The sequence below is a fragment of the Phoenix dactylifera genome, chromosome 12 (assembly GCF_051530095.1).
Source record: "Phoenix dactylifera cultivar Ajwa chromosome 12, Ajwa_hap1_PhDact_Kaust_v1.1, whole genome shotgun sequence".
NCBI lineage: Eukaryota > Viridiplantae > Streptophyta > Magnoliopsida > Arecales > Arecaceae > Phoenix > Phoenix dactylifera.
Genome location: NC_143201.1, coordinates 1427595 through 1452208, shown reverse-complemented (window position 1 = coordinate 1452208; position 24614 = coordinate 1427595). Strand labels below are relative to the sequence as shown.

Sequence of the window (24614 nt, the reverse complement as noted above, 5' to 3'; positions counted from 1 at the left end):
TACATATATTTTTTTTGACCATATAATGTGTGGGCTAGAAGTCTACAAATCACATGATTTTTGGTGCATAGGCAATTTAAAAACAGTAGAACGCATCCAATAGGTCAAACTATCAATATAGGCTCTCCATCATCCAATTTGAACCTAACCGGATCTGAGTCGAGGTCTACTAAAATACAACCAAATCTGTCTCTTTATATATATGTGTACACACACATACATATAAAGTTGGCAACCTTGGTATCAATACGTACTATACCACATTGAATCATAATGGTACACCATTTTTTTCTCTCGATGTTTTTAAGTTTATCTTATTTAGTTCCAAGTTAAAAATATATATTTTTTAATTTCATTACCGACATTCAAACGTAACATACTCTATATTTTTTATATAATATACCTAAAGAACAATGTGTCTGTGACCATACAATATATGTTAAATTAACGAAATATAAGATTGAAAATGTAAAGTACTTATATTGATATGATTTTTCTACCTCTCCATCTCCAATGGTTTTATCTGGATGATGTGGTGTTATATAAGTGGCGTACAGTGCTTAAATTTGAACACAGTGGACACCACCGAGACTTTATCCCCAATGTTTGATGTTAATTAGTACAGCAAAAAGTGGCCCTGGCCACAAAATTTCTCTGATCAGATAAGATCTAGGATTTTTGTGCAGCTGAAGAAACCAATTGGAACGAGGGGCTTCCATTTGGGACCATGCCCGGAATTATCCAAAGCGATGGTGGATTACAGAAAGAGCAACGTGTCCGTGCCGGGGACCCCAAGCACCATATCATGGAAGGAGATAAGGCGACCTCCGTTTGCGACGCTGACCTTTGGAGCTTCCTACCGGCAACAAGTCATGGCAATTGGATTTTTAGAGGATATGCTCGGACACATGATCTTATTGTAATAAAACCACAATTTACCAAAGATTTCTGTTAAAATTGAAGAATGAGAGAAGAAAATTGTATTTCTGCCTATCTATTATAATGTATACGAGAAGCCTTTATATAAACTAGGAGCATGATGAAGTTTGGTAAGACCAGCTAAGCTTAGAATAATCAATCAACCAATAGATTCTAACAACCACAAAACCAAATAAATAAATAAATACCAATGTTGTAGACTGTGATAGAATTTAACAAATAAGAAACAACAAGCTTGGGTCCATCGGAGTCTTATAATTGGAGAAGCAGAAAAAAAAAAAATCTTTTAAGGAGTGTAGCAAAGTTGAACATTTTTTAGCACCTCTTTGGGTTTGAATGGATCTGCCTTAATCTGGACAAAAAATTTTATTGATCTCTCCCTCTCCCTCAGGTAAAGAGAGAAGTCACATGCATCATGGAGGTAGGAGAAATAAGTAGTACTTGAGAAGAAGTTTAGGTGTTCAGAAAATTGTTGCTTATCTGCAGTGTATTGGATGGAATACAAGCTTAAATGCAGTCATATTTGGCTAAGGTTACACTTAAAAGGCTGTTTTTGATGGTAAATGGGGCTGGGGCTGGGGACTTGCAGTTAGTCAATAATGGTCACCAAGCCTTTGCATTTAATTAACACAGGATTAGTAGATTGATCAAATAATCCTCTATTTTTTGCTTTAAACAGGACTTGCCTTCCTATTTTGAAGTAGGGTTTATTATTTAGAAATTGATGTTAAATTAATTTTTTTGTTTATTCTAAGTAATAGCACATAAGGAATAAATAAAAGAAAGTTATATCTTAGGTCCTAGATTGTAAAGTCTTAGATGATATACTTAAAAGTTCTCCATGATATTTTGCATACTGTTTTGCAAACCAATCAGCAATGCTTCAAAATATCTACAGTTGAGACACAATAGATAACTTTTAGAGATATCTTGCAAAATATCCAATTTAATTTCCTTCACTGACCAACCAAAAAAATCCTACCCCTTGCAGCTTGTGGAGGTGAAAAGCCTCTCATCAATAGTGATTGAAGCCAAGAGTCACAACGTATGACCCAAAACAGCCACACACCAAGGGACAAAACACGGCCAAGTTGCTGAAATCCCTGACATCTCCTTGCGAGATCCGAACCAAGATATATTCACAGCCTCACCTCCATTCACGAGAAAGGCTGACAGCCAATAAAGAGCAGGCCACGTAGACTATAGAATCCACTCGAGCTAATGAGAGAGTGCCATGTCATCAGATAAGCAAACCTCCCTTAAAGCGCAGGATAGTGTGAGATGATGGGCCAAAAAATCCCCAGTGAATTGCCCCTGGAGTTTGGGAGAACTGCACCCAAGCAATATTGCTGCCTCCTTGTTTTGGCTTGTTTAGAAAGACCTAAGTACCCATACATCCAATCTCATCACACCAAATTCTCATGAATCTCATCTAAATTGGTATGTTTACAGGCAGCACTTCTTCTTTTTTTTTTTTTGTTGGTTGTGATTGGATAGATACTTGGATGACTTTTTCTTATGGATTAGTGATGGAATCAAACATTTTATTTTTATCTTCATTTTTTTAATCAGATTTATATATATATATATATATATTATATGAACTTAATATTCAGTAGCATACTTCTCTTGAAGGATCTTTACGAAATAGTTGTTTTTTGGCGCTGCTTCAGTTTATATATTTGATGGTTCATCTAGACTTTATAAACTCCTTAGTAGGTCTGAAGAAATTAAAATGCTAGGTTGGTTGAAATTTTAGTTTCTCAAAAAAATACCAAGATAGATCCCATCATATGTTTGTAAAATTGAAACATCTATAGAATCAAGTAATTATATCGGGGCTTTGGAGGATTATATTTGAATTAAAAATAAAATTTGGGTATTAGACCGAATAAGCTACTACTATGGGACTTCCTATATAGTATGTTGATAATGAAAGCCATGATTTTTTCCAATATTAGATTATATCACTTGTGCTGCATTCCATAAACATCCCATAATGCACAACGTATTTGTTAGAAAATATTTTTTTCATAATCACGTGGTACCGAATATAAGATATTATTATATAGGAATGCCAAATACATCAACTCATGCATTGCTTATTACATAAATCTCTTTTTTTGATTATCTTTTACAATACCAGCTAAATTATACTTTATAGAAAGCACATAGTTTCTATAAATATTTTTATAACCAATAAAATTAATGGCTAATGAGACTCCCTTTTTTTTTTGCTATTTTTGATATTCGAGGTTTCAAAATTATCTAGGGCTATTTTGGTGAAATTGAAAAGTATAAGTGAGGTTATATATTTATATTTTTTTTTTGATGTTGTTAGGGAGGGACACAAGGGTCATATCACAAGAGGAAATAATTTCTATGAGCACGATTACCAGTAGAATATGAGGGGGAGAGAGAGACAGAGGAAGTGGGGCCTGCAGGGGTCCATGGTGAAAGCTAGCCCTGTCGCTTCCCCTGCTCTTTCTCTCTAAAATCCCGTCGCTCGGCCCTCTCGAATCCCTCCTCAGTCCTCACGCACTGACCACTCTCTTTCCCTTCTTCCCTCCACTACGAGATTTCGACACCTTTCCTCCCTTCTCTTTTGCTCTCTCGAGATTGCCGACTCTTTCGTCCTTCTTTCCCCTTTCTTTCTTTCTTTCGTTCTTCTTTCCGGGTGTTTCTTTCTGTTTTAGTTTAGGTATGGATTCGTACCCTTTACCCATCGGAGTCCCTATTCCATTTCGAGCTTCCAAGATGCCTATCTTCGTTGGAATTCTTGCCGGGTTTCTTTAAGAAGCGCTTCCCCTGTTTTCTTCTCTGAAACCAGGAGCCTTCCGCGGCGATTTTGGGATTGGAAAGTTTTCTTTTTGATCCTCTGTTCCTTTCATTCGCGCCTTTTCAGGTGTAAATTTCGCGTCTTGGAGAGGAATTAGCCGGCGTTTTCGAGCTTCGGGGACGCCCAGGATTCAGTCGTGTTTTTTTTCTTTCTTCTAATCCCCATCTTACTTTCTCTCTCTTTTCTTCTTTTTGTTGGTGGCGGCAGCTGGTAGGGTTTTTGTGGGGTTTAATAGGTTTTAAAGAAACCATTTCCCGAGGTTTAATTTCTCTTATAGGGCCTGGATTTTTCAGGTTTCCTGAGATATTTTTCATGGAATTCGATTGAGGTCGCCCCAATAGCATAATATATATTTTCCGTGAAGTGGGGTTTTAGGGTTTTAGCAAAGTGGAAATTTTTATTCCATTTCTCCCTTTGCTTCTTCATCTGAAGTTTTTTGACAACTAGAGGAAGACAACTGCATCTGGGTTTAGGGTTTTAGGACCATCTGGTTTTAGGATTCCAAGCCCCATAGACTCTGCAATCACTATTATTTTATAGCTTCTTCAAGAAACGATGTCTTCGTGCCTCAGCGGCGGCAGCCGAACCTATGGGTTCGACCTCGATATCGTCAAACCCTCCTCCTCCTCCTCGTCGGCCCGGTCCTCCCACACCTCCTCTCCTTCCTCCACCCTCTCGGAGTCGAGCCACTCCTCGCGCACCATCTCCATCAAGAAGGCTCGAACCCCTCGAAAAAGGCCTCACCAGACCTACAATGAGGCTGCCGCCCTCCTCTCCACCATATACCCCAACATCTTCTTCACCAAGAAGAGTTCAAGGAATATATCCAAGCAAACCAAGCTATTCGGCTCCTTCTCCGAGTCCTGCTCCGAGCTCCTCCCTCCCTTCCCTGTCCCCGGCGATGCCGCATTCCTCATCCGCGAGTCGTCCCCTGAAAAACCAGCCTTTCGAATCGAGCCCACGCTGAAGAGCTCCTTCGAGAAGAAGTGCACGAGCTCGGCGGGAAATGAATTCCGAGAGCACTCCTCTCCGGACCCCCTTGAGGAGGACTTCGATGCGGAATCCATCCTTGACGAGGAGGCCGAAGAGGGCATTGATAGCATCATGGGCAACCTCAGCATGAACGCCGCCACCAATGCCGACGACAAGGAAGAACTCATCAATGGCAATTCCCACATCAATCCCTCCCTTCGGAGCCTGATGGGGTTCGGCTTAGGCGGCAAGCTGGAGCTCGGCTTTGGATTTCAGTTCCGAAGAGACTTGCACCGGGCGTTGAGGCATTCCGATGATAGGGAATGGTGGAGCTCTCCGACTGTTCCCATGCAAGAGATTGTCCCCAAATTTAAGACCTCGACGCCGTCATCAGAGAAGAAGAAGAAGAAGAAGAAGAAGGTAGAGAAGGAGGAAGTAGGCGACATGCAGACCACCGCCGCCGCCGCCAAACCGGGGAACTTGAAGTCTGGTTTGGGACTCAAATTGAACCATGAGGAGGTCCTCAAGGCATGGTCTGGCCATGGTTCCGTATTTGCCGATGGTCCCGACTCGCCTCATTCTTCCGCCGAAGCTCTCGTATGTATCAAAGCTCTCTTCTTGACCCATAATTTTGAGATACTCTGCAATGCTAACCATGGCTTCACATTTCACCAGCTATCTAGATAAAATCCCAACCATCTGGCGGCGGAGTTTTGATTGATCTCAGCTCCGGCCATAGAGGAATGCGCCGGCTGATCGGATGGTGGGGATTGTCTAAACTAGTGAAAAATTGGATACAGATTAGCAGCAAGCTCTCACCCTATAGCAATCTATCAGCAGCTTGTAAATTTAAATTTAGTGACCGTTTGTAGTTCCCTATCCATTTACTTTTCCCGCTTTCTAACATCCCAATCATGCCCCTAGTAAGATAACTAGAATGTCCAACCACATGGGGGTATTTCCGTCACCCGGAGTTCGTTGTGGATTCTGATGTCTCCCCGGACGGCCGGCGTCCGGCAACTGGTCGGACGCGTGCATAGGAATTCCTATGCGGACATCTGAGGAAACGTTCTGTTTTTTCTGTACGGATAATTAATGTGTTAAAAAGAGTTCGGATTAATTTTGTAAAATATTACACTGTTACAATGCAAAAACCAGCTATAATTTTGAACGACAAATGAATAGAAAAACCTCCAGCTATATCTTCTATGTGGCGACTGTTTCTGATCATGAGGCCACATATATCTTGATTCCTGAGTGTCTAGTTGATAAATTGGCAGGCCAAGCTAGCCGACATCGATCTGTTTCCAGAGGCCGGCAGCGGCGGCGGGGTGCGGGAGGCGAGCGTGCTAAGGTACAAGGAGAAGCGGAGGACCCGGCTCTTCTCCAAGAAGATCCGGTACCAGGTCCGGAAGGTGAACGCCGACCGACGGCCCCGGATGAAGGCAAGTGTAAGATTTGTCTCTTCTGTTTTGGTCCATACCCCTCCCACTTAAATTAAGTTAAGGAATTCTAATAAATTTTGGGTGGTTGGGTTCTCCTTTGTTCCTTTCAGGGCCGGTTCGTTAAAAGACCTTCCCTTCTCCAGCAAGCGTTAGAGGGGGAGAGCCAATAGATTCATGAGTTCTTGGAGGAATACAGTACTTTTGTTCAGGCTTGTGAAATTCTTCTTGCTGAAACTTTTGAATATGGATAGAATAGAGAGAAAGAGAGAGGCTCTTTGATGAATTTGAGAGCCACCAAATGGGAGGTTTGAACTTTGAAGTGAATGTCAGAGAAAATAATTAAATTCAGTAAATTTTGCCTTTGATTATTCTTAAAACTTCAACTTAAGTTTACTTTTTTTTTTTCTTTAATTTCTTTGGGAAGAGGTTGTATCCATTACATCCCACTGCTCTAGATCTCATGTGATCTCCCATGGGAAAAACAAAAACCAATATCGAGAGACGGGTCAAACACAAATTCGCCCCTGCGCCATCCAATTGAGCAGCGGGGTTGTTGGATCTGTGATAGATACGGCTTGTTTATTTTTGTCTGAATGTGATATCTGAAAGTCAGAAAACAATGAAAAAGGGGTGGATCTCAACAAGGTCAATTTTAGGGAGTAACCAATCTGCAGGGCAACCTTGTTAACAGGTTTTCTCTTGGAATCAGACCTAAAATGTTGAAGAAATTTCCTAATATTGATTTCCAGTCATTCTCATAAGATACAGATGGATTTTCCTTGAACTATCAAAGCCAATTCTGAAAACAATGTTGATTTAAAAGATAACAATTTAATATATTTATGTTCCTGCAAGCGTAGGTTAACTTATGTCCCAGTTACAATGGTTAGTTGGGTGTCATCAATGTCAGCTTTTTCTCCCCTCTCCTAACATTTCACTACTTCCATCCTCTCTCTCTAACATTCTCTTTCCCATTTGCATTTGAGCAACATGATGTGTTTCATAACATGTCAAAGCTTGGCTTTCGATTATTGGTTAAGTCAGTAACTTGTGATCCAGGCTCACCAAAAAAATGACTCATAATCTAGTTTATTATGACTTGACCATTTGCATTCTTATCATTGCCTTTTCTTTTTTTATTTCGAGCTATCATACTTTGCGGTAAAAATTGTTTACAATATATTCATAATAAGGTTTAGAAGTTCAGAATTGCAATCACCAGATAACTATATCAAAGAAACAATGGCATCAAAAGTTTAAAAGAGATATTGATTAGAAGAAAATTTCACAAAACAAGCACAAAAAGAGTTATTGTTATAAATCCCCTATCCGGTTACTTTATATAGCAGTTGATGATTGGTGCAGGATACTACTTACCACCAAAGTTAGTTTAAATATCCGCTTTTCTTCATCGCCCTAACTTGTCATGACGACAACCTTAATCATAACTAAAATAAACTATGCTACTATCATATTCTCCACTATAATAACTTCATAAATCCTCTGAGAGTATTTGCTTGCGATCCGAGCCTTTACAAAACTCATCTGAATCCGAGATCTTTTGTTGGGATGTCCTGATGATTGGCACATCAAGAGATGGCTTAACAAGAGGCAAATCAATGTAATAAAAGCTTGCAAGGAGTATAGTGTAGTTACAAGAAATTTGGTTGGATGATCCGAAACGTATCCTCTAGTTCAGCTTGGTAGTACCATACAACGGTCGAAAATGCTTGAACTAGAATAGCACTACCTTTTTTAAAAAAAATAAGTAGGTGAGTGGAAGCAATGAGTGAGACTTTATGTAAACAACCACCTCTAATGATGCTCATGCCGAATGCCTACAATTTTTTGTTGACATTTCAAAAAGTGTGTCACGGTGGACCCAACGAGATGCCGTGAAATTTAGTTTCTAAAATGTAACTCTTATTGGTATGATTCTTAAGGAGCATGATGAATATGTTCAATAAGATTCATTGATTCAACTAAGCTATATTATCATGTTAGTGGATTGAAACTGATATCACAATAACATCTTCCTTCTAGGCACGAAAAACATTAGTCGAATGACTTTACCAAAATATGATTCCACAATGTAAATCTTATAGATATGATTCTATTAATAGGAGATTTCAATGTTATCTATTTCAATCAGGAGAAACTGGAGGGGTAACAATTCAGACAAACGAAAGAGGTTTTGGAATTTAGAAACTTCATCAGCTGCTAATTGCCCTCTCTAGAAAGATTTTCAGAATATAATAAAGTTTTGATGCTTCAAAAGATTTACTAGCACCAAAAGTCCCACATCCGATGGCTTGGAGAGGGATTCTAATGCACTATTCTTCCACTTCTCTGCTGTTATTCGCAGACGGAAAAATAAAATTAACTCCACTATGAGACCTGATGGGGAGTTGACTGAGGATGAATCAGACATATCAATAATTATTTTAAATTTCTTTGGTGACAATTGGTGCAATCTAGATTAAATGATTATCTTGTTAAGGAAATCTCAGTTGAAGAGATTAAATTGGCACTTTCTCAACTTCCATCTTATAGGGCCTCTGATGGTTTCCAGCCATTGTTTTATGAATCTTTTTGGTCTATAGTGAAGTCCAATGATCTTGCAACAATTCAAGAAATTTTCAGAACAACTCAAATGTGGTGGAAACGTTCTCATATTGTTTTGATTCCTAAGGAGGACTCTCTCGGAGAAGTCAAAGACCATCGCCCCATCGGCCTTCGTGCTACTCTCTAGTTGCAAAAATTATTGTTAATCATAAGAAGCCTTTAGTGCAGAATCTGATGTTAGATGAACAATGAGATTTTGTGCCTGAAAGGAATGTATCTGATAATATTATGATTGCCCAGGAGACATTCTATTCAATGTTTTTTTTTTTGGGTAAACTGGCATCTCACTACACATAGATGTGGATACGCCACGAGCAATCAGAAAACAAAACACGATCGAGACCTTGCGGAATGGGGCTAGTGCCATCCCATAAGAAAACTGCGAAGTGATGAGCTACGGAGGAGGTGACTCAGTCCGCGACCCAGAAAGAGTCGAGACTGTCCAAAAGGCGGCATACATATCCCACAAGTGGGTATAGATTTGGTAGTGAACTCCTATTCAATGTCCAAGGCCTCTATGCGGAACTCCTTGATGGTTATCAAGGCTATGGAAAAATCCATGTGGATGCGCGGCTGACGCTTGCCCTAGAGCGCCAAGGCACCGTTCCGCATTCCAAGGCAACGCTATCCCACTCCTGTCTCTATCTTGGCTCCACGATAACAATACATTCCCTGCGCGAACACCGGAACTCCCAACTCGACGAATATAGAGAGGGCCGGCTCGCGCTCCCCTGCGACTTGTCCGCCTCCGCCTCCTCTCCAACTTCTCGCTTCCCTCTCTTATATATATTTCCAACCGTTGGAAGGAACAAGAACACGAAGGGAACGATGGGAACTAGTCTCGTGATCCGGTCACCGCCTTCGTCCTCCACCTCGTGGAGCCTGAGCTCCAGAGCCCACCCGCGCGGCCTCGCGCCGCGGCCTTCGCCGTCGCCGGGGTCCTCCTCTCGCTCCCTCGCCCCGAATCCCGAGGCCGCTGCCCGAGCCTTCCGGCCGCTGGTGATGGCCTGGCGGCGCGGCCATGCTGGAGGGATGGAGCGCCGCCGGAAAGATGACGACGGCAAGGAGGAGATCTTGGAGGAGGAGGTCGTGCGGACGCTGTTGATCGACAACTACGACAGCTACACCTACAACATATATCAAGAACTCTCGGTTGTTAATGGCGGTGAGACGAGCTCTCCCCTCGGTCCCGGTCTCTTTCTTCTTTTTTTTTAAATACTAGCGTGCTTTCTTGAATCTTGGAATCACAAGTGCTCGGCTTAATTGCATCGTCTCTGTGCAAAGATTGTTTCTTTCCTTTCTTTTTTCCTTGATCTTGCTTTCTTGATGGTAATTATTCATTTCCATGATGCCCGCGGTGGTTCTTGAATCGAGATTTGCTCAGAGTTATACGATTTTGTAGTTTTAAGATTTCATAAGAGAATTCTATTTCAAAATATTCGAAGTATTCTAATACATGTGGTGACATTGGGATGTTTTGGAGCTGGCCTGAATTGTAGTAAAAGAGAGAACTGGAGTGTGGGCATGTCTTAGGTTAGAATAAGGTCTTGGATCTGTGCAAGCTGGGTTTGCAAGCACTATATCAGGACTACTTTACATATTGTTTGACATTTAATCATAATCAAACCATGATTCCGAATGTCTGAAATATTCTCATTGTTCTTTTATTTTCTTCTTGCGGATTTGAAGGAAAATGTTTTGAGAGCTGGATGACAAGCATAACAGAGCGTAATCTACATTGCGTTGTTATTATCAAAGCAATGTTTTGTATTATTGTGTTAGAATTGTACAGATTGAATAACCAGTAGGTCTTGTAACACGTTAGATTTAACTTAGAAGGGCAGGTCAAAGTCAGAAGTTAATAATGAACAGAAGTGTGTGATCAAGGATGAATTGTTGAAAACCAATTGATATATATGACACATGGACACAAATGCAGGCTATGGGTATGACATAGCACAAACATAACGATATGGAAAATCTAAAACATGATCAATAAGCACATGTTTTTTACATACATGTGGAAAGCTACCCATACTGCATAATGAGTTATCACAACAATAGCATCATCATGACAAGCCGTAAAATTTCATAATACATCGTCTCCATCATTAAAATGTTATCATTTATTAAAAAGAATGGAAGAGAAAGAAGGAAAGGAAGTGCTCCTCATCCTTGGAGGTATTTGGGACTTATCTTGCCACATTCATGAAGTATCTGGACTCCATTTTGTTCAAAAAGATTAAAAGTATAGCATATAAAAAAGAAAAGCATTCGACCATACTTAAGAAGCATTAGTGTTCAATTTTATATGAACATGATTTTCTAGGTTGAGATGGTCTGGTGATAGATGATGAAATTATGAAGGAGACACTCATATGTTCTAGGGCTGGAAGTCATATGGAGGTGTTATGAGGCGGACATATGAGAACTTTATGGAGATTATCACGTGGGACTCAAGAAATGGCTGTTGATTGAAGATGTAGACTTTGCAAAAACAAATAAGTAAATGATAAAATTAATCTCAAATAAATGAATAAAGCTTGTGGCTTATGTTTATTGTTGGATATATCAAATTCATTGTACTAAAACTAAAATGATATCATTTATTAAAAAGAAAAGAAGAGAAAGAAGGAAAGGAAGTGCTCCTCATCCTTGGAGGTATTTGGGACTTATCTTGCCACATTCATGAAGTATCTGGACTCCATTTTGTTCAAAAAGATTCAAAGTATAGCATATAAAAAAGAAAAGCATTCGACCATACTTAAGAAGCATTAGTGTTCAATTTTATATGAACATGATATCCTAGGTTGAGATGGTTTGGTGATAGATGATGAAATTATGAAGGAGACACTCATATGTTCTAGGGCTTGAAGTCATATGGAGGTGTTATGAGGTGGATGTCTGAGAACTTTATGGAGATTATCACGTGGGACTCAAGAAATGGCTGTTGATTGAAGATGTAGACTTCGCAAAAACAAATAAGTAAATGATAAAATTAATCTCAAATAAATGAATAAAGCTTGTGGCTTATGTTTATTGTTAGATATATCAAATTCATTGTTGTAAACTAAAAATATTAAGCACAAGTTGTTTTTGTCACATGAATTATTAATTTAATGTCCATTTCCACTTCACACTTAACAACATTCTTCTTCTTGCTTGCCATTCAGTAATTGTTTGCTTTATTGCTCAGTGCCTCCTGTGGTGGTTCATAATGATGAATGGACATGGGAACACATATACCATTGCCTGTATATTGAGAAGGCTTTCGATAATATTGTCATATCTCCTGGACCAGGATCTCCAACATGTCCTAAAGATGTAGGTTAGTGGTAAATTCATATGATTTCTTCCTCATGCAATTTTCTTCTGTACTTGGTACTTTTCGAAGTTCCATCAACCAGCGTAAGATTGTTTAATTGGTAAATGGGAAAATTTTATGGCTTTACAGGAATATGCCTTAAAATACTTAGTGAGTGCAAGGATATTCCAATCTTGGGTGTTTGTCTTGGCCACCAGGTTCTTGCTATAACATTCTGGTGATCTTTGAAGAATTTCTGGTGTTTATTTTTCATTACTTGATTATATCACTGTTTTATTTTTTTAATTATTCTTTTTCTATTAATTCCAACTATCACAGGCCTTGGGATTTGTACATGGTGCTCAAATTGTCCATGCCCCCGAACCAATTCATGGACGCCTCAGGTTAAGTCTCCAATGTTCTAGCATAATTTGTATTTTACAGAGATATAAATTTGCCTTTTAGAGTGGTTAAACATCTTCCTGATTTATGTAAACTCTTTACTATTTCGTTATAATTGGTCCACATATTTGGGGTTAGGTTCCATTGATTAAAAATCATCTTAGTTGTGTTTTTGTAGAAAATTAGCATGCACTCTGGTTCTAGTGTGGCGTTTATTAACTAATTTCTTGTTTCTTCAGTGAAATTGATCACACAGGATGTGATCTTTTCAAAGCAATTCCATCAGGAATAAATTCTGGTTTTAAGGTGAGTCCTTTCCACGTTTATCAACAACCTTGACTCTATATATGCTTTTAGTCTAGTTCATGATACATACATGCTTTGCAACATTTTCCTTTAGAAATCCACAATATCATTTGCATATCTATCAAATTAGAAGTAAGAATTTCTTTTTTCTCATATCTAGTTACTGCAATCGTGGACTCGCTCTATTGCATGTAAACCTGAACTTTATTAAATTGCAGGTTGTGAGGTATCATTCACTTGTAATCGATGCAGACTCACTTCCTGAGGAACTTATTCCCATAGCATGGGCTACTTCTGTGCATACACTTTCTTTTCTGGGAACCCAACAATCTGATATTATCCCTAATGCTTTTGGGGATAAATCAACTCTACAACCAGTAGGTCTTTTAGATGGCAAGATAAAGGGTAAAGGATTATCCACTATTAACAACAATGCTAATGACTTAAAGAGCACAAAAGTACTTATGGGGGTCATGCACTCTAATCAGCCTCATTATGGTGTACAGGTATCCTGTATTAACTTGCCCTGGTTTTTAACATCTGATCTTCATTCAAATTTGTCATCTAATTGTTTTTTTGGCATTCAGTTTCATCCTGAGAGTATTGCTACTTCTCATGGAAGGCAAATATTTAAGAACTTCAAAAAGATGACAATTGACTATGGGTTGAGGATGTCACTGCTTCATGAAAGAAAGGTTCACAATAGTGGTAAACAGCAAATGTTTTTAGTATGATATTCTTGTCCTATATATTGTAAAGCTCCACCGTCATTCTTAGTTTCATCCTTTTACAATTGTTATACTTAATAACAAATTTTAAGTGCAGTTAGCATAGGGTGTGCCATCCTGTGGCATGCGTCATGCTGAAACAAAAAATAAAAATAGGAAAAAGAAAAGGACATAAGTGCTCTTTTTGATTAAAAAATTTAAAAAGGAATTTAATAGATACTGTGCCAACCCAGTGCTGGATGCTGCAACTAGCCTGACACAGATAGGCTGGTACTTTTAACTTGATTTACCTCACTATGATAGATTAAGATGTTTAGCTATATAAACATGTACTGTAACTCAGTAATATTTGCTTATTTTAGAGTATTTTTTTATCACTGACATGATGCAGGTGTCTCATGCATGTCAATCATCAGAATTTCCCAGGTGCAAGATATTAAATAAAAAAGCAGACATGACCCACAGCTTAGACATGTGCAAAACTTCAATTCTTGCATTTAAAAGCATGGCGGTAAAGTATTTAAGAATGCAATGGAAGAAGATTGATGGCTTAGCAAGTCAGGTAGGTGGGTCAGAAAACATTTTCTGTCAGCTGTTTGGAGATGAACATGCTGAAGACACATTTTGGTTAGATAGCTCCTCAAAAGATCAGGTATAGTTAATTTCAGTTTATGTTAGGTAATTGACTTTGCCAAGATATTTTGTTTCCTTTGATGTTTTCTAATATATATGCTGATAAAAGCTAGGATAGTACTCTGAAATCTGTTGAAACTCCCCATGATGCTCTTCATTTTACACGTCATGTAAATTTATTGACTGAAACATGCAAGTCTAAACTTTATAAAGTTGATATAGTAGCAACAATACACTGTTGGCTTCTAATACTAGTACAATTCATCCAATGTTTGTTGAAGAGAAAAAACATAATCTTAAAAATTCATCAAAGTGTTTACATGTTTCACCTTTGTGTTTTTTACTTTGTATACTGAATTTATTTATTTCTACCATGTTCTCCTGTCTCTCATGCCTTGAATTTCTTGACTGTTGAAGAAATACTCAAGATGATCATAAATGCTGCTTTAATTTATGGCATCAGAGTATTAAGCAAACTGTGGGCCTATGGTCATAGGATGGTGGTAACTAACGTGGAGATTTGTGGTGGATGCATGGTAAAACAAGTTTGGTTTGTTTAGATATTAGTACAGCATGGAAAGGTTATGGATACCACCTATAATTATAAAGAGAGGAAAGCCTATGCGATGGTTTATGCTGTTACTCAGGGTAGAGGAGAATGTACTATGGAGGGATCTTATTTTATGTCTTTAAGGGGTAAAGAAGGTGAAGACTTGAAGAGAGTTTGGTTGAAGTAATTAATGATGGCGTACGTATAAGTGAGATTTCAGTAGACCTGGCCTTGGTTAATTGAGAGCAAAGTAGGTTCAATATAGACTAAACTGAATTGGTGATGCGATTCTTTCTATGATGCCACCAGGGATGCGTGGATCCTGCTGTGTGAGGTCAGGGTGCAAGCATGGAGGAAAGAGTTAACCTAATTGGGTTGCAGAAGTGATAGGTCAAAGATGCCTGCAGGTAGAAGACAAATGGGTTGCAAATACTGCTAGGATAAAGCTAGCAGTGACTGAGAAAGGCCTCTCCTATCCCGAACAAGACTTAGAGTTTTATATAATTGTGGAAAATAAAACAATATTTTTATTTTTATAATACTTTTGAAAACAAGAAAAAAATAACTTGAAAAATAATTACAACTAGAAGGGTTTGAATCTAAATTAGTACGGAGCAAAGAAGATTTATAAGCAAAATAATCTAGGCTAGTTGGATTGCACCAACCAAATCTTTGGATCCAACTAGATTTCCATTGGTTTTACTTGGGCTTCCAATGTTTCATCTGATCTTGCACTAGCTTAGCTTTGTGCAAGACCTTCCAGAGTCGCACTGGAAGAAGAGGAGTCTTCGAGTCGCATGAAGGTTGCTATGGAGTTAGCACCACGGTGAGACAGTCACACCACTAGGAACTCTCACAAAGAGAACCAAGGAAGCTTCAATTCAATTTAATATTTATTATGATTCAAAAGAGTGGGGTACGAAGTTTATTTAAAATGTTTTAGGGCCCTCATATTGGTAGAAATTTGTAAATCCCGTAAAACTTGACTATGACTTGAGAAACTTGCAAAGTAAGGCTTCTAGAAACAAACCATGCAACTTAAGGGCAATTTGGATTCTAAAACCCAATAGATGGTGACCTATTTACTGCCGATGACGATTGGATGGTATACCGACTGCTGTCTGGTAACTTGTAGATGACTTAGATTTTCTTTCGCTATTCTAAGTGCTTATTTTATTCCGGATAATGAAGAACTTGTCATTCTTAATTCTCGGATTCAGAAATTCCTCAATAACTTAAGCAACACAATAAAAGCTTTTTTTATTATTCTTTTAGCTACTGATATATGGATTGGATTTCATTCGACCCATGGTTGAAAACTAATGATTGGTTTGGTCTACAACAATTTTGGATTGGTTCATGACGATCAAATTATACCTAGTCTTGTTTCCACTTTTTCAGTTATTCTAGATACAATTGTGAAATATTGGATCTTCTATTATTTAAATCATGTATGTCCACTTGTGGTAATATCATCAAATGAATGAATGAAAAACTGTACTAATGGTGGTCTTGTCACTGTCAATTGCCTTCTGATGGTAAGTTCTAGCCGTCAATTTATAGAATCGGACTGCACTGACATAGCTCCATTTTTCTAGCCATATTATCGTTCAACCCTCAAGTGATATGATTCAACTTGTGTTGGAAGGCTTGATGATGAATGCGATGAAACTGGTCTCATGCTGAAATCCTGCATATGATTGTTTTGGTGAATTTTCAAATTTGCTGCTACCTAGAAACTGCTTAACGCCACAAACTTTTAAGCTCCTTGGACACTTGTGAGTCAACTGCCTCCACTTATGCTTGGCAATCAATTTAGGCTCCCCAGGGATCGCCTATGATGCTTTGTAGAGTCTTGTGCCATACCTCAGATTATTTGCTTGAATTGAAATGCAAAGACATGATTTTTCTTATGTTACTTTGTTAATAAGTTGACTCTTTAGCTGCACCTCACACTCTTCACTTGAGGTAAAAAAATGGAGAAGTATCCCTCTTGATAAGTGGGTAACCTCAATCTTACTATCTAAAGAAGCAGCCATGCAAACCATTATTAATTTATTACCCTTGTGTTATTTTTTTTTTCTTAATATCAAGGAATATATGTTCTATTTAAACCATAGTCGGAGGAACCGTCCCGAACCGCCCAGTTTGGGACATTCTGAGTCGTACCGGCGGCTTACCGGGATGGTTACGGCAACCAAATCGAGACATCGTCGCCGGAGGGAGAGAAGGAGAAGAAAAAAGAGAAGAGAGAGTGGGAGGGAGGAAGAGGGAGAGGAAGGAAGAGAGGCCAGCCCGAGGCCGACCAATAAAGGCCGGGGAGCCTCTGCGCAGAGGAGGCGGAGGTCGGGGAGAGTGGAGGCGGGGCTTTACATTCAGTCCCCTGTTTTGTTCGAAACAGGGGCCCGAAGGGGGCCCCTTTTATTTTTTCACATTTTAAGTTGAAGTCGGCAAACCCGTTCCCAACTTCACTTAATTTTTTAATATATATATATATATATATTTAATTTTGAGATATTTAAGTGAATTCAGTAAATAATTTGCCGACTTCACTTAAAAATCATAAATTTTTTTAGCAGATGGACCCCTGTTTTGATTGTAACAGGAACTCGGCCGCGACCTCAGCCTCCTGCCTGGGCACCGGCCTTCGCCAGCCTCCTCTCTCCCTCCCTTTCTTCTCTCTCTCTCTCTCTTTCCTCTCTCCCGTTTGCTCTCTCTCGTTCGCTCTCTTCCTTGCCTCATCTGCTGTGTCGGCACAGGCCCAGCACGACACGATGCGGGCCCATACCGACTCGTATCGCCGGGCAACCAGTATGGTGCTCAGTACCGGCACAGTAGACCTTGATGTAAACTAAGCTCAAGAAAAGTTTTTTGATTGATTATTATCATTACTATGAAATTTAAAATTACAGTTCACTCATGCAGCCCATAGTTTTATTTTTTTGCTGATAAGTTTGCTTCTTGCCCCAAAATTTTAATTTATGAGTTATTAAGAAAAGAACACACTGAATGGACATTTTTCTTTATTAACTTATATACACAATTATCTAAGTGTCTTCATAAGCATGTATATAGATATATATTATAATTGTTGTTATTATGAAGTTTTGATTCTTCTTAACATCATCAACTAGCTTGATTGTAAGTTGTGACATCTATTATTTTCAGAGCAGGGCACGCTTTTCTTTCATGGGTGGTAAAGGGGGATCTTTATGGAAGCAAATAACATTTAGGCTTTCTGATCAAATATCTGAACATACCCTCCGTGGAGTTGGACACAAAAGCAGGTCCAGACTTGCCTCACTTGCATGTCATGTGTTTTGAAAAGTCACTGCAACTTATCTTGAATGTTTCAAGGCAATGACATAGGATTAAACACTGTATTGCAGTAAAATAACAAACAATTTTGGAGGTTACTTATCAATTCAAGATGGTTATGGGTCAGTGCAAACAACATTTCTCAGAGATGGTTTATTTGATTTTCTGAACAAGGTATACATTATGTTGTGCAATTTTTTTCATTTTTTTGAAGTTTTGAACTATAAAAGTAGTAAAATGCGGAAGGTCATGAATATATTCTTGACTAGCTTGAGGATATTAAGTTTATTTTTTTAATCGTTACCTTTATACAATTTGCAATTTCATCAATTTTCCTACAACTTTATTCGCTTGCCAACTCTTCCATGCTATGCGGCTGTATAAAATAGTCATGCAGTATGGGGGGAAAATTTAGATGCATGTGCATTAATGGACCCTCCCCCCCCCCCCCCCCCCCCCCCCTTCTCTCTCTCTCTCTCTCTCTCTCTCTCTCTCTCTCTCTCTCTCTCTCAATTGTGACATTTCTGTCAGGAATTACAATCATTTCGTTATGACAAGAAGGATTATGAAGGGTTGCCATTTGACTTCTGTGGTGGATTCATTGGCTTCATCGGGTATGTTTTCAGTTTCATTTTTCTACCATGTTTTTTCTAACTATCTGATAATGCCCTTTTTTTTTGTGAAACAATGTGTTAAATTTCATTCATTATGAGTTCTAGGATCACCAAATGTAAATCATGTCTTCGCTGTATCTCTTGCATCATTTATACCATATTCATAACCATAACAAACACTGCTTATGCTTATGGTTGTAACTTATAACTAATTTATGAGAACCATTACAAAGGAAAGAAGGGGGAAAAAGAAAGAGAGAACTATTGTAACACTGAAAAATGGCTAATTTTAATAGGTTAATTCATAAAAACTGTTATGAGTACATAACAAATCCACATGGTCTTTCTTTCACTCGAGGAAAGCATGCAAAACAAGATAAAATGTTATTTGTGCATTAAGGAACAGGGTGTACACTTGAGTTATGTATCACGTTCATTTAACTTATTATGAAGTACCCATGCCAATTTGAATGTGTTCAGCATAGCTGTGACAAGTAACTTCCATTTGTGGTGGATCTACACTGTGAAGCAATGCTCTAAGACTTGGGGGATCAACCCACCCAAACTGCCACCTGGGAGCTCTAGGCTGCCCCAAGAACCAAATTTTTAAGAAACCCATTTTATCTGGTGGGTCAAATGGTTGAACCTCGTAACCTGGGCAGGTTGAACTGGTTCTGCCCATTCTGTTGATTGAAGTCTGAATGCCAGATCTATGAAGGGAGGCTGATTGTTGCTGAATCCATCCTCCTCAGAGGACATCGATGCTATCAGATTGTTGGCAGATCACATCACCATTGCTGTATCATCGGTGGATCATCTTGTCATCCTTGGAACAGTGGTGGATGATCTCTTTGTTGCCAGATGTATATAGGAGGAGCCTTCTGTCGCCGGATCCATGATGGTGGAGTTGCTGGCTGGACACGAGAAGAAGAATACATCCTGTTGTTAGTTTGGGAGGAGGGCTGGCAGTCCAAGAAAAATTTTCCTCCCTCCGCCTTCCCTTGGCTTCCTCTCCTCCTCTCCCTTTCTTTCTTCTTCCCTCTTCCTCTCCTCTTCCTTTGCCTTGAACTGGGAAGGAATGAACCCCCCATCCCTTTTTAAAGATATTCAGAGGGTAGGATTGAAAAAAAAAAAATTGTGACCCGGTCTACCAGTTGTTGACCTGCGGTCAGATTGGTAACCCATGACCTGGCCACTTCAGCAGGTCAGGAGGGGTCATCGGGTTCTAAACATTGCTGTCAAGTTCTTATCTCCTTAAATTGATATTGAGTAGAAGGTATTGTGATGTATTATTTTGTTAACTAATGGAATGGAAATATGGTAGAATGCTTAAATAATCCTTAACATGGAGGAAGGCTTGAAAGTCTAAACATCAGCCGTACCTCAAGCAGATTGATCTCTTAATATGACAAAATTTCATCTGATTTATTATCAAATTTGAAAAGTTGACTTGAAGATTATATGGACAGGTGAAATCTTTATTTTTAGTATCTGATTTTGGCTGCAGTTTGTCCTTTGAAACGAATTTTTGTTTTTGTTTTAACCTCTGAATGTACCTTTAATCTTTTTTATTTCCTTGCCACTTATTTTATGTTATTGCAGCTGAAACACATTTTTTTTTGCTAACTCTGATTGACCAATCAAGCAGGTACAATCTTAAAGTTGAATGTGGCGCATCATCTAACAGCCACAAATCAACAACTCCAGATGCTTGCTTCTTCTTTGCTGATAACCTTGTAGTGATTGATCATTGGAATGGAGATGTATACATTCTGTCCCTATATGAGACACATAGTTCCCATACTAAAATGGGATCATGTGAAAACTTGAAAGAGATATCATGGATAGTTGAAACTGAGAAGAGGCTTCTCAGATTAAAAGCTAAGGCTACTAAAAAGCTCAACATACAGAAGTCATCGTCTAGACCTTCTAACCCGAATAAGGATAATTTTGTTGTTGATAAATCAAAGAATCAATATATTGAAGACATTGAGAAGTGTCTGAAGTTCATTAGGGATGGAGAAAGTTATGAATTGTGTTTAACAACACAAATGAGAATGAGGGTGGACAAAATAAATGCCTTGAGACTCTATATTAATCTAAGAGATCAAAATCCAGCTCCATATGCTGCCTGGCTGAATTTTACCAACGAAAATCTATGCATCTGCTGTTCATCTCCCGAAAGGTTTCTGCGATTGGATGGGAATGATATACTGGAGGCAAAGCCTATTAAGGGTACTATAACTCGTGGTCGAACACCTGAGGAAGATGAACATCTCAGATTACAACTGCAATACAGGTAAGCATACTGATCATTCTCTCTCTCTCTCTCTCTCTCTGTGGTTTTTGGAAAACTTTCCAAATATGAAAATGTGATTAGTTTTTAAAATTGCATATGATTACATCTGCAGCTTAGAAAACAATTGAGTTATCCTACATTTTCTAAGGCTTTATGATCTAAGGGGCATCAATTTCATTTTGCTTGTTGCTTAAGTTTGTCCATATATCAAGGAGTATTTTTTTTCCACAAGTGTCTCATAACAAAGCTAGAATTCATCTACTCCCAAAATCTCCTCCTTTTTTTAGCATAATTTTTTTAATGCACGGAGAAGAAACCAATTTTGGCTCATGACAAAATGTTTGTGCCACGACAGATGTTATCCTATCAACTTAAAAGATATGAAAGGCATAAAAGGCTTAGGGCATTTTTCTCAAATTGCAGTAGATTTGTTATTCCCATGCAATAAGCTTGCTTGCCATTCTCCTAATTTGGTACTTGTTAGATTCCAAGTGTGGAGGAATATTTTGACTGATCCTTTTGTGTTCCTAAATGATAAACATTTTTCCCTGTCCATCAATTCTGTTGTCTGTGAATTTGGTATCATACCTGTTTCACTCTAGATGTTCTTGTCCATCAGCTTATCTTCTTGAACCTTGCTCATGCGGTGAAAAGACCATAGTGCTGGCAGAATCTACTTGTCAGTAATGCCATATATCCTTTCATTTTATGTAGGATTCTTCATTTCATCAATGAATGCATAAATTTTGGATTTTACTGTTTTAGATAAGCCGCTTACATTGGTCTTTTTTTTCCCCCTTTAAATATCATTTCAATAGTGAAAAAGACCAGGCTGAAAATTTGATGATCGTAGATCTTCTAAGGAATGATCTTGGTCGGGTATGTGAACCTGGCAGCGTTCATGTGCCTCGTCTAATGGGGGTGGAGTCATATGCAACTGTTCACACTTTGGTCAGTACTATCCAGGGGAAGAAGAAATCAAATGTAAGCCCTATTGATTGTGTTAGAGCTGCCTTTCCAGGCGGCTCGATGACTGGAGCACCAAAGCTAAGATCAATGGAGCTTCTAGATTCTCTAGAGAGCTGCTCAAGAGGTGTCTACTCAGGATCCATTGGATTCTTCTCATACAATCAGACGTTTGATCTGAACATAGTAATTAGGACTGCTGTTATACACAAGGGAGAAGCTTCAGTAGGAGCTGGTGGGGCAATCGTGGCATTATCAAACACAGAAGATGAGTATGCTGAAATGATGTTAAAAGCAAAGGCCCCAACGAAGGTTGTTGAAGAATGCACCAGTGAATTGGATTTTTGTGACAGCTCATTCAAGACGGTCGCATGACGTGGTGCTGGGGCATAATACAACTATCACAAGATATCTTACATTCAATAAGTGTTAGCAAGTATTTAATTGATTCTTTTCCCTGTTTCTGTATTAATATCCCTGATTTGGGAGTGTTGCACGGTGGTAATAACCGATTACGGAAGGCGCTGAGGATGCTTTATAGCTTTTTGTTTTTGTATTAATGTCCTGATTGGGAGTCTTACATGGTGGTAATAACTGAATACGGGAGGCATCTTTATTGCTTTGATACCGATTAGTGTAACTATATGTTGTTTTGAGAAGCTGATGGAAAATTTCGTGCAGCGTACATTTGTTATAATTTCCCTGAGATTTGAGTTTTCTGATTGAATTGACTGTTGATGTTATATTGCCACCATGATCAATTATAAAATGCTCTGCACATTGTTGTGTGTATATTGTATTACTTGAATAACATGCTGATGTGTCTGAGTGAAGGTGTGAAATTTTATGAAGTGAAAATGTGAAATAGTTTTAAGTACCTATCAGGTCCATGAGAAGAAAACCTACTAATTAGAACACAACATTCTACACTACTAATAAAGTATCTTTTTGCGCAAAACTCTTATTTTCATGATGCATCCATCTGAAGTAAATCTAAATATTTAATTGAATTAATGCCGCATTATTGCTCGATGCTATATAGTTTATTGGAAACTTTTCTGTGTGTAAATCATGAGCAAATGAATATAGTAAGGAAGAGGGGACTCGTGTGATTTCTTTATGAGCTCTTAATTTAATTCATCCGTCCAACTGGTTCAGTTCTATCTTCTCCCAAACCTTAAAAGTTGACATGTTTTCAGACTATCCTAGCAACTTGTATCTCCTGCCTGCTAATATATATAAACAAAGCACTAAATCAATGTCAACCCTTTCAATATAGACAATTTTTATAAAGTTTTCAAGTAGCTAGGGGACCTTAATCTTGAGAAGCACTAAAAATTTCATTTCCTGCATCTCCTTCAAATTGATAGCTGGCATTGGAGTTGGCTTTTTTGTTACCTCGATTAGGGATTGTTCCAATCTCTGCTCTCTTTGACTGCAAGCTGGAAAGGAAAGAATAGTTTTCGTCGAGAAGTTTGCTAATGAAAGTCATGATAGTGAGTCAATTTTTCTACCATACCCATATCAACCCATCCCATTCTTTCCTTTTTATTTTGTGCCCCCATATCCCTCCTATATGATGGCATGGGGATGTAAAAAAAGGGGATGACCTTGAATAAATGGATTTCCAACGAAAGCCGCTATTGGAGCTCTTGGGGTGCGTGCTACTCATGGATTAGCCATGGCCCCCCCTATGCTACGTGTGCGTTCACTGCTCGATCCCGATCAGCAACTAAGCGAACCTCTTTTCATTGGTTAAAGTTTGCATGAAGGAGGTTGGATAATGGTTTCTATTAGTAAAACCTTGCGTTGTTCATCCATGCAGTAAAAAGAACTTTCGAACTATGCAAGCAAGGCTTTCTTTCAAAAGAAATTCTCTCTCTCTGCACGCACGTTCGCACGCTTGCACATGCTTGCATGCACGTGTGCATGATCCATGCACACGTATGTGTGCGTGTAGGATCTTCCATATATCTATAAGCACCAACAATGGATAGCATTAAGATGAGCGCCCTTAAGATTGTTTTTCTACATAAACAGCGCGAAAGATAGATGAGTTCACCTACTTATGTGCATAAAAAAGAAAGTTTATCCCAAGGTGTGCACACATGCACGCACGGGCGCGGAGGGGGTGGTGAGGGGCCCCCAGAGAGAGAGAGAGAGAGAGAGAGAGAGAGAGGCCTTTTAACTTTTGTCTGTGAAGTATGAGTTGGCATCAACTAAGAGCAAAGCTTTTATATCCTGCAATTAACTTTTCTTTCTGGGGAAGCCCGAGGAAACCAATGTTGTAAAATCTAGTTGTTGATTTTACTCTACGGTTTTAAGCAATTATGTCATACAATTACGATTTATAATCACTGAATCTAATTGCCACCCACCTAATATAAGCCCACATTTCAGCCAGCATACTATGTTGCTTTCTTGCTTCCATACATTTCTTTAGCTGCAGCATCCTTGCTAAGCTTGAGATTACCAATATTTCTTCTAATACTACATGCTTTTTATAAATGCACTCAATTGGTAGTAGCGATCAATATAATTGAATTTTATTTATCATCAAGTATCTGTAATACTGCACTCATGTCCTTCTCAAATTTCCCAGCTAAATTTCAAAAGGTTTGATGCTAATATGATATCCATAGATAGTAGTTAGCAGAAAGTAAGCTTTCTCATT

General features: G+C 38.7%; 2 protein-coding genes across 9 annotated transcripts; both read left to right on the top strand.

Annotated features, from left to right (window-relative positions):
* The first annotated feature begins 3372 nt into the window (after nt 1–3372).
* On the top strand, nt 3373–6572 carry LOC103714119 (protein CHLOROPLAST IMPORT APPARATUS 2-like). 2 transcript variants are annotated; one of them, XM_008801270.6, is made up of 3 exons: nt 3373–5347; nt 6031–6195; nt 6306–6572. In XM_008801270.6, exons 1-3 carry the CDS (start codon nt 4334–4336, stop codon nt 6363–6365), a joined length of 1239 nt encoding a protein of 412 aa, XP_008799492.5. In that variant the 5' UTR covers nt 3373–4333; the 3' UTR covers nt 6366–6572. The 2 variants fall into 2 exon arrangements, with proteins under 2 accessions (XP_008799492.5, XP_038985760.3); XM_039129832.3 differs by having other exon boundaries at nt 3441–5347; nt 6031–6201.
* A 2975-nt stretch (nt 6573–9547) lies between these two features.
* Nucleotides 9548–22681, top strand: EMB1997 (para-aminobenzoate (PABA) synthase family protein). Of its 7 annotated transcripts, none has more exons than XR_005513238.3 (13): nt 9548–9985; nt 12017–12148; nt 12275–12342; nt 12464–12528; nt 12766–12832; nt 13051–13527; nt 13952–14212; nt 17912–18030; nt 18133–18235; nt 18593–18675; nt 20324–20974; nt 21594–21684; nt 21793–22637. XR_005513238.3 is itself a non-coding variant. In XM_039129829.3 (13 exons), the coding sequence occupies exons 1-13, from the start codon at nt 9649–9651 to the stop codon at nt 22313–22315; spliced, it is 2805 nt and encodes a 934-aa protein (XP_038985757.3). In that variant the 5' UTR covers nt 9548–9648; the 3' UTR covers nt 22316–22637. The 7 variants fall into 7 exon arrangements, 6 of the variants coding, with proteins under 6 accessions (XP_038985757.3, XP_038985758.3, XP_038985755.3 ...); XM_039129829.3 differs by lacking the exon at nt 21594–21684 and having other exon boundaries at nt 13051–13338; nt 13420–13527; XM_039129830.3 differs by lacking the exon at nt 21594–21684 and having other exon boundaries at nt 13051–13338; nt 13420–13540; nt 13977–14212.
* The last annotated feature ends 1933 nt before the right edge of the window (nt 22682–24614 follow it).

Excerpts from the sequence above, each read along its gene's own strand:
- LOC103714119 (XM_039129832.3), top strand. The coding sequence starts at position 4,334 with ATGTCTTCGTGCCTCAGCGGCGGCAGCCGAACCTATGGGTTCGACCTC. Across the intron at positions 5,348-6,030 it reads ATTCTTCCGCCGAAGCTCTC|GCCAAGCTAGCCGACATCGA; the intron begins GTATGTATCAAA and ends ATAAATTGGCAG. Across the intron at positions 6,202-6,305 it reads GGCCCCGGATGAAGGCAAGT|GGCCGGTTCGTTAAAAGACC; the intron begins GTAAGATTTGTC and ends TGTTCCTTTCAG.
- EMB1997 (XM_039129827.3), top strand. The coding sequence starts at position 9,649 with ATGGGAACTAGTCTCGTGATCCGGTCACCGCCTTCGTCCTCCACCTCG. Across the intron at positions 13,528-13,951 it reads CACTGCTTCATGAAAGAAAG|GTGTCTCATGCATGTCAATC; the intron begins GTTCACAATAGT and ends GACATGATGCAG. Across the intron at positions 20,975-21,792 it reads AGATTACAACTGCAATACAG|TGAAAAAGACCAGGCTGAAA; the intron begins GTAAGCATACTG and ends TCATTTCAATAG.